Source organism: Vigna unguiculata, chromosome 6 (genome assembly GCF_037176805.1).
Source record: "Vigna unguiculata cultivar grain cowpea cultivar isolate G323 ecotype 2 chromosome 6, ASM3717680v1, whole genome shotgun sequence".
Lineage (NCBI taxonomy): Eukaryota > Viridiplantae > Streptophyta > Magnoliopsida > Fabales > Fabaceae > Vigna > Vigna unguiculata.
Window position 1 is genome coordinate 42592718 of NC_140797.1, and position 13555 is coordinate 42606272.

At 31.7% G+C, this 13555-nt stretch overlaps 2 protein-coding genes across 4 annotated transcripts; one reads left to right on the forward strand and one right to left on the reverse strand.

The window, feature by feature from the left end:
- Positions 1 to 5210: 5210 nt before the first annotated feature.
- Positions 5211 to 9196, forward strand: D6PKL2 (D6 protein kinase like 2). 3 transcript variants are annotated; one of them, XM_028074984.2, is made up of 4 exons: positions 5251 to 5404; positions 5538 to 5609; positions 6217 to 7259; positions 8168 to 9196. In XM_028074984.2, the coding sequence occupies exons 3-4, from the start codon at positions 6304 to 6306 to the stop codon at positions 9051 to 9053; spliced, it is 1842 nt and encodes a 613-aa protein (XP_027930785.2). In that variant the 5' UTR covers positions 5251 to 5404; positions 5538 to 5609; positions 6217 to 6303; the 3' UTR covers positions 9054 to 9196. The 3 variants fall into 3 exon arrangements, with proteins under 3 accessions (XP_027930784.2, XP_027930785.2, XP_027930783.2); XM_028074983.2 differs by lacking the exon at positions 5538 to 5609 and having other exon boundaries at positions 5211 to 5404; XM_028074982.2 differs by lacking the exon at positions 5251 to 5404 and having other exon boundaries at positions 5411 to 5609.
- Positions 9197 to 10570: 1374 nt separating this feature from the next.
- LOC114189063 (U-box domain-containing protein 33-like) lies at positions 10571 to 12655 on the reverse strand. Its single transcript, XM_028077767.2, has 4 exons — positions 11990 to 12655; positions 11372 to 11490; positions 11164 to 11279; positions 10571 to 11080 (listed from the first exon to the last, which is right to left on the reverse strand). Exons 1-4 carry the CDS (start codon positions 12372 to 12374, stop codon positions 10864 to 10866), a joined length of 837 nt encoding a protein of 278 aa, XP_027933568.2. The 5' UTR covers positions 12375 to 12655; the 3' UTR covers positions 10571 to 10863.
- Between the last annotated feature and the right edge of the window lie 900 nt (positions 12656 to 13555).

The window sequence follows — 13555 nt, forward strand, 5'->3', positions numbered from 1 at the left end:
CAAATAGTTCAATCAATCAATCAATATTACTTTTAAAAGAAATAATTCTGAAATGAAGTATACATATATATTCTCATGCAACTCAAAAATACAAAAGCTGACACTATTTTTGTATATGAGAAAAGTTGTCTTAGTTTGGTTCCACTCACTCTTAACACACCACACGTTTCAAAACCTAGAAAAATAAAAGGCGAGAAAAATCTTATCATGATTCAACATTTTCCACAACCAAAAAAGCCTAGACACAAAAGGATAAAACTCACCCAAAAATAATAAAGTTTGGTTTGACCCAGGAAAAAATATTTTTAGGGGGAAGGGTCTATAAAAAAGAGGAAAGCAACTGAGAAAACAAAGTGTCTGTTTGAGAGGGGGAAAGGACCAAAGAAGCGTGGAGTACTTTTATTCTGGGACCAAACTTAGCTAACATATTGTGGAATCAAATTCCAAAACACACTAATCTTAATGTTAATTCACAACCTTCTTTTTCTTGCCCCCATGTGGCTATTGCTGAATGACTCTAGACAAGACACAAGCCAAGAAAGTTGTCCACTACACCAGCAATCAAACAAAACCGTGGTAAAAAATTCAAGTCACACTTCAAAGTTGATTTATTGTCGTTTTTAGACACTTAGATTCTCAGTTCCGTGTTCAGATTTTTCCAATTCGGTGAGCAATGGCTCATACGTAACTACTGTCTGAAAAACATTATAGCAGGAAAAAAATACAACATACATGAAAGAAAAAGTCTAGAAAGAAAAAGAAAACACTTTGTTCATGTTTGAAGTGGACATTTTTGGTCATATCCTATATAAGATATGTTATACTAGGGCCATGTATATGTAGCATGTACTATAACTGACAAGTGTCACTTCTGTTGTGGTTATTTAAGGGAAAGAGTTCTAGTGATAGCTCTCAAGAAATTTTCACTCTTTTGAAAACCCTTGTTCAAGATTTTTGAGGAGGGGATTAAAAGCCTCAGTTGCTGATATTTGCACACATGAATGAGTACTTGTTTTGCTTGGCTCTGGTGCTTGCACTTGCACATCTCACTGTGACTGTCAAAATAAGATGTGTTTGTGGATGTGCTTTTGGGAAAGAGAGATATTTGGATTACATGAATCACAAAAGAAGCTCAAGAAGTTGTTCATTATTTATTATCTGGGTGGTGCTCATATATGAGAAAATGAATTCCAACCACCTCCATTGTTATTCTTTATGAGATTTCATACTCAGTTGGGACCTTATACAGTTGTACACTTGCAGAATCACTCATCTCCAGAAAAAAAAAAACACCTAAAGCTCCATCTACTTGCACACACACTAATGAAACCAATTTGAGGGAAAAGTTATTAATTAATGCAACCTCTGTGTATATATTTCTCTTTCTGAATTGGTGACATAAAGAACAGAAAAGGGATTAAGTGATCCTTGTGTGATCCCTTGTCCCATCATAGGAATTGCATTAAGAAACTGGGCCCTGTAATGAATGAATGAGAAGAGCATAGGTTAGTGTTATTATAAGTCATATTTTAATTTTGGAATGAGATTAAAATAGTTGTTTTCTGGTATTGGTATGTACATAATGTGTATGATTATGTGATTCATAATATGAATATGGGGTGAGTGATTGAGTGAGTGTGGTCCACCAAAAGTTATTATAGGGAAGATGATTCAGTTATACACCTCTATTTTTCATTGGATCACCCAAACATTCCATGAACCGTTGGTCCATTACTTGGTGATTTTATTGACTGCAGAGGAAAGTAGCACCCATTTTAGGTAACCAAAAATCTTCATGTCGGCTTAAGTGATGGGAATTTGTATTTCCATCAGATGAACAATGCCAACATAATCATAATAACAATTATTGTCTATAGGAATTTTATTTATTATTCCCTTTCTTTTTCCTTTCTTTAACTTGTTTAATTTTGCATCCCATGTTTTCTTTCTTAACTTAATTGTGAAAATTTTGAATTTTATCTCTCAATTCCTTTTTCTATTATTGTAACTTAATTGAGTTCTTATCACAAACTTAATTTTTTAATAAATACTCAATTTTTAAAACGTGTTATGGTTTTTGAAATAATAGAAAGATCAATATAACATGATTTTATAAATATTGGAAATGCAACAATATTTACTCATTTTATTTTTTTATAACATGTCATTATTTTGTTAATAAATTAAGGATTTTTTTTACTTTTTAAAAGTTGCAAAATTTCACCGTATATGAAAAATTATTTATGTATACGTATTAGAAAAAAACTTAATGAAGCTAATTATAAACACATATATCTTCAATTGAGTTTTTATTAAAAAAAATCAAAATTTTATTGATTGAGTTTGCAAATTTAATTTTACCATCAACTAGATTATTGTTTAAGTGTGTGATTGAATTGGTATCAAATAATTAACATACCATGATTGATGATAGAGATTGAAAATATTTTAAACATCTGGTAATGAGAAATAATTAAAATATTCAAAATTGTAAAATAATTAAAATTATATTATATTATCATTTTTTTTTTGTTTTCTAATAAAAATACATAAAGAAAATCATGATAGAAAAATATCTATTTTAGTTTAGTTAACCAAAATATCAAATAACATAAGTTTTGAAAAACATAACATTTTTTAACACTCAGCAAAATAATTATTTTAGTAAAAAATTAATTAAAAGACTTAAATTAGTAAAAAAAATAAAATTTAATGAAGTTAAATTATTACAATATTTTAAAAAAATAGGCCTTCCTACCATTAAAAGAAGAAATATAGGATGGTAGGCATTAGATTCTCCCGACAATAACGAAGTTGTCGTCTTATTCAACCTGGTCACACTTTCTTCCTCAATAACATGAACTCAAAATTTTTTTATTGTAAATATCCAATTATTAACTATTTAACTAATATTCTAGTTCGAAACTTGTGCTCAATATTTCATAAGAATTCGTGTTAAGATTCAACTCATTATTTTTATTCTACTCACAGCTGTCAAACAGGTTAAAAATAATACTTTTTTCCATGTAAATCATCACCAAAATTCGGTTTACAATCGATGTATGATCCAAATATTAAGGTTTGTCTTTCATAATATTTAAACTAGATTTTATATTTTTATCATTTGAAAAACCTGCTTTAACTTACTAGCTGTGTTTGATAAACAGGTTTAAAGTAGATTGTACCGTTGCTATAAGTATTTAATAAAAAAAAAGTTTTTAAGTAAATTGTAAGTTTCTAATGTTATTTTAAGATGTATTTAAAAAAAATCACTTTTTTCATATCTTATGTCATAGTAATCATTAAATGTGTATTTTTCTTTTCTTAAAATAAATTATATTTCATTAAACTTTAGGAAATTTTAACCACTATACAAACATAGTTAAAGTTACAAAGTAACTAAGGAAGTGTTTGATGTTAGAGAATTTTGTTATGTTTAAAACTCATGAACTTTAGAAATTTTATTTCTTTCAAAAATAACTAAACTTCGTTTAGTTATTCCTAAGTACTTCTAGAAATATTTTATAATTTAAAAAAGTAATTTTTTTTAATTTTAATATAAACTATAACTATTTCCTACATAAAATAAAAGTAACATGATGGTTTTATTGCAGTAAAAGATTTCCTTAACTCTTACTATGGATGACAATGCACAAATCTGGTAGAAAAAAAATGTTAAGTGAATGAAGTATTATAAGTAACTTGTTTATTTACTTTTCTTTTTTAGTTCATCAGGAGTTAATTCATTCATCATGTTCAGTTATTCCGATAGTAACTTCTTCATTCGTATTTTTTATTTTTATTTTCAACCTAATTCAAAATTGTTTATATTTTCAATGGACTTATACTTAGAAATTAGATATTATAAATTAAAAATATTATTTATTTTAAGAAATAAATTTAAAAAATTTATTATTTTTACTAATTTAATAAAGTGAAAATAAAGTTATTAAAATTTTGTATCTTAATATTTTAGAGAAGAAATATACTACCAAACAAATAACTTGTTATGTAGTTTGTGGATCAGTATGCAATCTTTCATAACATAATAAACATTATACAGGACAAAAAAATTAATCGTATTTATCATAATCATACTACACTTTCTTTCTAAATAATATGAATTTACAATTTTTACGAGATAAATACGAGACGAACTAAAACTAAATAAACTGACCCACTTTATCATTCCTTCGTATTACCATCTATGAAATGATTTATATCAAAAATAACTACAATCATTAACGACAGAGAAAAAACAAAACATGATGAGAAGATATTTATGCTAAGATTTTCATAAACTTTAAACTACAAATTTATCTTGTACCAAATATTTTCGAAGTGTATTATTTATTTTTAAATTTAATTTAAAAATATTTTAAGACTATGTGTAAGCTTAATAATAAAATATAAAATATAAAATATAAAAGTTATAATAATTAAACCTAAATATATTTAAAATAATTAATTATAAACAAAAATTACGAGTCTTTAAAATTGAAAATAATTCTAAAACACATCTTTATAAAATAGCATAAAATTAAATTTGATATAAAATATTATTTAAATACATATACATCATTTTATATTTATCGATTAACATAAACTTTTACTAATTCCAAATAATTCAATTATCAACAAATTCCAACAAATTAACTTTTCGGATTTATTTAACTTTTCAAACATAACGAACTAACTAACTTTTCAATAGTATCTAGTTTTGCCTCATTTCTAGTTTTGCCTCATTTGTCCGTATTTAGTTTTTAATTCTACTCCGTATACAAGTAAGTAACATGTTTTATATTAATAATAATATACACAAAACACCATTCAAAAATATCTTTAGAAAGGTTTCCTCAGACAATTTTTTTGAATACACTGAATATAAATTAGTACAAAAAACTATTAAAATTTTCTTGAGATGTATTAAAATTCTACAATATACTAATAATATTTCCTAATAGAAGAATTTGATTTTTCATTTAATACCCATAGCTAGAATTTGTGTTTAATATATTGAAAAAGTTTGAATAATTTGCATAACACATGAAAATAGTCATTGATGTATGCATACCTTTATACATTAGCATTGAAAAATAAATAAAAAAGAAAGGAAAAAGAAAAGAGATAAAATGAAAAGGATAAAAGAATTATTTGGGCAAAGGCATGACAGACAGGTGCAAGACCTCAGAACTGTTTAGTGATTTGGACCTCTCTTGGTTTTGGCGACAAAAACCCTTTGAAATTATTGAATCAAGAAAAAAGCTTTGCTTTACCTTTGACCCCTCTCTCTCTCTCCTTTTTCTCTCTTTCTCTCTCTAAGCTACCACCAGCTCCCTATCTACAGTGCTCTCTCTCTCTCTCTGCTAAAGCAACGAAGCTGTGTTCTGATCCTTCAAATTAGGTACTCTTTTGTTCTCTTCTTACTTTCCCTTTCTTCCAATCCCTCACTTCTCATTTACTTTTCGCCATAGCTCTTCAAGTTTAACTCTTTCTTTCCATCTGGGTTTCTCTCTCCCTCTTCCGATCTGCTTCAGATTCCACTTTTCCTCTTCAAGATCCATTTTTTATACAATTCTCTCAGGATCACTCTCTTCAACCTGCTTCTGGTAATTTATTTCCCTCCAACCCCAATACCTTTTTTTTTTCTCTCCAAAATATGGTTTTCCCCGTTTTTGCCGGCAAATTTGACCTTTTTACTTTACTCTTCTCTTGGTCTTCTAAGTCCAACCCTTTCATCTTCTTCTCTGATTTTTTTTTCTTTTCTGTTTTTTGGTTGATTCTTGTCTTGTTGGATCGTGCTTTGCATGCAGCTTTGCTAGGGATGTAGATATATGGTATCTCTTCTTGTTAAAATTGGTCTTAGGGTTATGTCCTCTGTTTGTTCATGGATAATATGGGATGGGGTTCACCTTTCTGCTGCAGTCTGAGGTCTTGGTTGGTTAATTATCTTCTTGTGTTTTGGTTAGGTTGTGATGTACTTGTGCTGTTATGTGTCAAGTGGAGGAACTGTTTTGGTTTTATCTGTTAAAAGGATCTATTTGTCTGATTCTGAATGTGAGGAAATTATGTTGTGAATTTATTGATGTTTGAAGTGTTTGTTTTGTGGATTGGTTCATGAATATCTGTTAACACGCACCCGTTAAACTGGCATGGTTTTCATACTGTGGCTTGACGGCTGACTGCTTTTTTGCGATGTTGGTGGCTTTTTTATAGGTTGTTTGTTGTTTTTGGAGAGATAAATGGGTGCTGAGCCACTGGTTTGGTCAATTTGATCTTGATTGAAAGTTTTTAGTATTTCTGATGGACTCAAAAACTAGCTCTAGATCTCTTCCGAAACACCATCAGAAGACGGCTGGAATTCAAACTCTTGAGGCAAAAGACAACGGGTCTTCAGGGAATCCAGCTTCCCTGAAAACAGGGAAAACGGAGCTGGCTGGTCCAGAGGATTTATCCAAGTCTGTAGGGAGCGTGTCCAAGCAGAATACTGGGGAAACTGCTGAAAACAAGAAGTTAGGAGTTTCAATCCAAAAGGGGTCTGCCGAATCCTTGAGCAATAAAAGTAGTTCTGGTGCTTCTTCATCTGTTCTAGACAAGGCGGATCGTGCTGTTAATGAGAACATAGGCTCACAGGAAAGCTCCATTGACCAAGACAAAAAGACATCGGAATATGGAAGTGTAAAGAACAGTTCTGTTTCTGCCAAAGTTAGTGATGGGGCGAGCAGTCTTGCAAAGACAAGTGGAAGTGCCAAGATTAGTGACAGAGCTGATTTTGTTGAGAGTGGTAAGAGCAGTATTTACAGAGGAAGCACGAGCAGTGATGTGAGTGATGAGAGTACTTGTAGTAGCTTTAGTAGCAGCATAAACAAACCTCACAAGGCAAATGACTTGAGATGGGAAGCCATTCAAGCAGTTCGAAGTAGAGATGGGGTGTTGGGATTAGGTCACTTTAGACTACTGAAGAGGCTGGGTTGTGGGGATATAGGCAGTGTTTATCTCTCTGAGTTGAGTGGAACTAAATGTTACTTTGCAATGAAGGTAATGGACAAAGGGTCCCTAGCGAGTCGCAAAAAGCTACTTCGTGCTCAGACAGAACGAGAAATCCTGCAGTCTCTTGATCACCCGTTTCTCCCAACTTTGTACACTCATTTTGAAACTGAGAAATTCTCATGTTTGGTAATGGAATTCTGCCCAGGTGGTGACCTCCATACTCTCAGGCAGAAGCAACCAGGGAAGCATTTTCCTGAGCAGGCAGTAAAGTATGTTTAAATTACAATTTAATTTTGGTCCATTCATACTGATTATTATACTCACTGTATTTCTCCTTTAGAGTTTCTCCGTTTTCTTATACTATTTAGTGAAAATTGGATCCGATTTCAGATACAGTGCTTACTGGCTTGTTATTCTACTGGGAAAGAAACTAGATTTGAGTCTTCTCAGGGTGTTGTAATTACAACTAAAGCATTTGTCTTTTAGTTTATTTTCAAAATTGTCCCTGGATAAATCATGTAGGTGGTTGCAGTGGCCTCATCCTTATTTGTGGTTATTGCTCTAATTGCTGCACTTTAAACAACCTAATTCTAATGCTTTGATCACTTTATCCTTGTATCCAGATCCTGGTTTCCATTATACAAACATCTATGACCACTTAATTGCTTAATATGTAAAGAACATCTAATTTTAAGTGTAGAATCTTCCTCTCATGCATGCATGGAAAGTATAGGTGGAGGTTGTGATACGAGTTCTTTAACATGTGGGTTTGCTTGTTTTACTTTTCAATGGTTTATGATGCTTCTGGTTGATGTATCCAAGTCCTATATGAAGTCAAATACTATATTCCAGACAATTTCATATATCAATTGCGGGTTTGATGTCTGCTTTCATTTTTCTAAATGAACAAATCAATACATAACCTCAACCATAGTAAAAGTGAATCTTTGAAAGCTTGTTTAAGGTAAGATAACTTAAGTGTAACTGTATGTAATTAGTCATGGTTTAAGGAAAGCTTTTGATTTTCTATAAATTCTTTCAGCTGAAAATGAGATGTCTGAATGCTCCTTAAGCCTCTTAGTCATGGTTTCTTTCCTTTTGGGTACTTTTCCTGGTTTTGGCAGTTATGTTAATATGATTTGATGGTAATCACTGATAATTTCCTTGTAAATTGCAGATTTTATGTAGCAGAGGTCCTTCTGGCTTTGGAGTACCTCCACATGCTTGGGATTGTCTACCGTGACCTTAAGCCAGAAAATGTCCTTGTTAGGGACGACGGACATATTATGCTCTCTGACTTTGATCTTTCCCTCCGATGTGCCGTGAGTCCAACCCTTGTGAAAACCTCATCCACGGATTCTGAGCCTTTAAGAAAGAACCCTGTTTACTGTGTCCAACCTGCATGTATTGAACCACCTTCCTGCATCCAACCATCCTGTGTTGCCCCCACCACATGCTTTTCACCCCGCCTCTTCTCCAGCAAATCAAAGAAAGACCGGAAGCCAAAAACTGAAATTGGCAACCAAGTGAGCCCATTACCTGAGCTGATTGCAGAGCCCACCGATGCTCGGTCCATGTCATTTGTTGGAACTCATGAATACCTGGCACCTGAGATCATCAAGGGTGAAGGTCATGGCAGTGCAGTTGATTGGTGGACTTTTGGGATCTTTCTTTACGAGCTGTTGTTCGGAAAAACTCCTTTCAAGGGATCCGGCAACCGAGCCACACTGTTCAACGTCGTCGGTCAGCCGCTGCGTTTTCCAGAAGCACCTGTTGTGAGTTTTGCAGCAAGAGATCTCATAAGGGGGTTGCTTGTGAAAGAACCCCAGCACAGATTGGCATACAAAAGAGGTGCAACTGAGATAAAGCAACACCCTTTTTTTGAAGGTGTGAACTGGGCATTGATCAGATGTGCTACTCCACCTGAGATCCCAAAGGCTGTGGAGTTTGAGAAGATACCCTCCCCAGCCTCATCAGGTGGTGCTGGTGAAAAGGCTGTTAATCACATGTCAATAGCTAATCAGAAAGGTTCTGATAATTATCTGGAGTTTGATTTCTTCTAGAGGTAGAGACAGACACTATTGATTGCCAATGGTTTCTGTCAAGAGGGGAGGAAGTTTTTTTCAATGTTTCAGAAAACAGACCATGAGGAATTGTATGTTTGTTTTTTGTTGGCTATTTGCAGTTTCATATTTGTATGGCACAATTAATGCATGCCTTCTCTGTCATCTCAAATACAAGTCATATAAAAACAACATTTATTCACTACCAGCCAATGCTGGTGATGATGCTTTAAGCTCCCCAATTGGTAAAATCATAGTGGAGCACATCTGCATCATCCAACATCCTCATTTTAATCTCCACACCATTTCTTTCAAAACAAATCTCATCTCTCATTGGATCTAAAATCTTAAATCAATCAAATGCAACTAAATGTTTTTGTTTTTTCTATTTCAACTTTATACATCAGGATGTAGTATTTCACCGGAGCTAGCTCCTGATGCTAAAATAATAATATTGCATCACTCATGCTTCTATTTTTATTCAGTTTATAATTATTTTTGTATATATAATAAAATTAAAGAGTGATAATGAAAACAAATGGTGTGTGATAGTCATGCGAAGAAATAAAATTAACATTAAAATATTTCTTAAAATAAATAAAGTTCTGATTCTTAATTTGTATGAATATAGGTTAGACTGTGCTACAATTTAAGTTTTTAATGGCAATTTCATTTTGTTTCGGAACCTTTTCTTACAAATTGCTGCATTGACTACTATAGAGAATGCGGCTTCTACTTTTGAAAAAGAAGTTCTATCTATCAACTTACTTTTTAAAAAGAGAGGAGAAGATTACAAATCAGTTACACTTTTATTCATGTTTATTTTAAATGAGGAGTACAAATATATAAAAAAAACACAAATTCTTAGTAGATTTCAACAAATACTTTGTATTTACTGGTCTAAATATCCAGCTTATACTATCATTCCTCAGCCAAATCCAGCCTCTATTATAGCCCCAATAAATACTTATTGACTTTATTCATTAATTATGTTAACTATACAATACTAATTAATAAATAATGTTTTAATCTCTTAATTTCCACATTAGTATGAATTATTCAAATTACACGCAACCGACAGGAGTATCATTTATGTGTATATATTTCACTAGTACTTGATATATAATTGAATTTTAAAAAAAAAAACTTGAATTCTATGAAATTTATTATCTTGATTTTGGTCCCAAATATTTTTTATTTTGAATTAATCCCTTAAAAGTAGTCAGTAAAACACAAAAGAAATTTTTTTAAAGGTACTAAAATAAACCAACAAGGACCAAAGCTAAAATAGATCAGAAGTCAAAAAAAGCAAGATTTTAGAAAATAAAAAAATGTAACTTTATTTCAAGAATTAATCCCAAACAATTATGCAAATAGATCATTGAATACTTTAGTTGTTTCAAAAGTCAGAGCAATTTAAAACTAAAACCATTTTTAAGAAATAGTAGATAATTTAAACTACAACTTGGTCAATTGAATTTATGATATTTGATATAAATATTATCTTATCTCAGGCCAGTGATGCATGTGTATTGTAATTCTGAGAGCAACAATTTGAAGTCTCTGCAACCACCACACGTTACAACAACATTAGTATAAAATACTTTCAGCCTAACTCACCACATCATCATGCATCACATGCTCACCACTAATTGCTTGGAATAGACAATTGCCACTTTCAGTAATTACAATTCTCTAATACATACATCTCCATAATGATAATTAGCTCTTTAAACATCAATTATTCACTAATTAATGACATTTTTATGCACCACCTTTTGGTAATACTATATTAAAACAGGGTTATTGATCAAAATCTGGGTCTAAATAGCCATATAGGATTGGACACAAAACGCATAAGAGGAACAAAACCACATGATTCATTCTCTTCATGTGCAACTCCGAAACTGCTAATCATTTCATCTGTCACTTCATTTCCATCGCATATTATTTTAACATCACAGATTTCTGCTGCATTTCTCAGGATCTTATCTGCTATGCCATTTCTCCTTCTAGACACGGATTTGCTACTCAGAAAAAAATTAGTGACAGATTAGTAGAAACAATTATTGCTATTAATTTAATTTTAGATTATTGCAAGAAATGGTACCTTAAATTACATTTGGTGATTCCAATCACTAGTTTTCTTATATCATGATCTCTAACTAGTTCTGTTATTGCTTTGGCAACGTTGTCACCCTCTACAACCATCACTTCCACCTTAACCTGCACTTTTTCTTTACATATTAAATTCCATGAAAGTGATATTTTTCAACCATCAAACTGTGTATTGTTTTTGTGTGAGAAAATTTCTTTACCTTTGAATCAAGGCACAAGTCAATGAACTCTTGAAGGAGCAATATTCTCTTGCTTTTCTGTTGAGTCAAGTGAAAGTTAACATACTCTGCATTCACACGATTCCTAGGAAATTTTCCAACTGCCATCAAAGATCAAGCACACAAAGTCATTGTTAGGAATCCAAGTGTGAGTCTAAGTCCCACATTGACCAGAAATGAGAAAGTAGAGCACTATATAAGAATAAAGACCCATAAACCCATTGCCTTAAGGTTTTGGGTTGAGAGTGGTGTCAGTGTCTTATGTGGTTAGGCTCAGGTCTCATTGGTGTTGTATCTCCCCAGTGAAACCCCCTCTGTAAAACCTGACAAGTGGTATCAGAGCCGATGGTTAAAACCGGCTCAGACGAGTGCAGTATAGTCCTAGTATCGAAAGTCTTCCTGACAGTTAAGGTTTTGAATGGCTTGATTAATCAATGGAAACAAACAACCACTTCATTCATTCGTTGACTTCAGCATTTTAATTAATGAAAATGGTAACAACCAAAATTTTCAACTTTTGAAAAATAACTAAAATTAGTCTGGACCATGTGATGCTGATGAACTATGTAACAGTTTCTCTTAAAGAAGATGATGACTCACATGGACTTGGGATGAGTCTGATTTGAGGAAAAACGTGTATGAGATAGACAGTGGTAGAGGGTGTGACAGCATGGTTCAAAGTCCATAAAAGGGCTTCCATGCTTGATTCTCCAACGTGGTCTACTGCCACATGAACAACATCTGTGTCGTTGTCGTTGTGAATGTCGAAAGAGAACACACTGCTCTCACAGTCTTCTGATATTGTCTCCAATGACTCCTTCAGATTGATCTCAAATAGCTCCTCTGAATCTTCATTGTTTGCTCCATTGATGCTGCTGTCATAAACATGGTTTCCCCCGAACCCTATGAAACCGCAAGAACAGCTAAAGTTTTCTTCATCGGATTCGTAGTGCACACAATCATGCCTAGTTTCCCCTGACAACATTGGTGTTTTCTACAGTAACAGCTTTACATCAACTTGGTTTGTCTTATGATGAGTTTTGTAGATTCTCTGATAAAAACCTTGGAATTGGATTAGAGTTTCATTGTGTTAAGCATAGCTAAAACGAAACTGCAATGAACAATTTTTTGTCTTTTATATAGACAATTGGTATTTTGTTTTTGAAGTTAATGTTGTTCAAACTAGACAAAATTGTTATGAGGGAAAGTTCTATACGAGGATTTAATTCATTTTCATAGTTGACACTTGAACCTAATGTTATTGGAATTGAGTTAAAATAAGTTGAAGTTAGTTGGCATACATTTTAAATGGTATATGTTTTGTTTTGTAATAATAATGAAGGTGCGGAGAGGAGGATTTTTTAATTAGTAAGAAAATGATACGAAGATGAATAGAAAAATTCTTTACAAATATTAAAAATATAAATTAATGGAGTTTGGGACATTGATTATAATGGTTATATTAGTAAAATAAACATCGATATTATGAGTTAGATTTTTTTTTTAAACTTATAATGAGAAATTTTTAATCAAGCATGCAGTGCAAGCTTTATTAAGTCATATCATACAATAAGTTCCATCTTATGTAATTGTTCGTTTTCAGCATTGTGACTTAGAAAAACCTCACTGTACAACTTTACTTGTGATTGTATATGTGTGTGGTTGGAATTTAAGTTAATAAATATGTAAAAGAAATATAGCATATAGATTTATTAAAAAGATAAAATGAATCATTTTTTTTTTTCAAAGTTAAAATCAATTTACATGTTCGGTTATTTTTAAAACTATCTAACTTTAAAAGAAAATTGTGGCGCTTTAAAATAAACAAAAAAACTTCAATAGATTGAAAAGCTAATTCTAATTGAGTCTACGTTTTCTGTTTTTACTAAGTAATATTGTACAAAAAACGAGAAAATTAGATTATTTTAGCTGTCAAAATTGATGAACTTACCCGTAACCCTAACATGAAACAAATAAATTTTAAATATATGTTTAATTCTTGAAATCAAATTTTGACTTTGTTCTTATAACGTTTTTCTTATTCTTGTGAAATTTAAAATTATTGTTTTTAATCCTTACAAAAACAGAAGTTGATTCTATACTTCTTGTAATATATCTTCTATTTTCCATTCCTTCAAAATTTAAATCACTAATTTTAGTTTTTTA

Coding starts and splice junctions, on each gene's coding strand:
- D6PKL2 (XM_028074983.2), top strand. CDS start 6,304: ATGGACTCAAAAACTAGCTCTAGATCTCTTCCGAAACACCATCAGAAG. Junction 7,260..8,167: donor TTTCCTGAGCAGGCAGTAAA/GTATGTTTAAAT, acceptor TGTAAATTGCAG/ATTTTATGTAGCAGAGGTCC.
- LOC114189063 (XM_028077767.2), bottom strand. CDS start 12,374: ATGTTGTCAGGGGAAACTAGGCATGATTGTGTGCACTACGAATCCGAT. Junction 11,280..11,371: donor ACTTGTGCCTTGATTCAAAG/GTAAAGAAATTT, acceptor GAAAAAGTGCAG/GTTAAGGTGGAAGTGATGGT. Junction 11,081..11,163: donor ATCACCAAATGTAATTTAAG/GTACCATTTCTT, acceptor TTTTCTGAGTAG/CAAATCCGTGTCTAGAAGGA.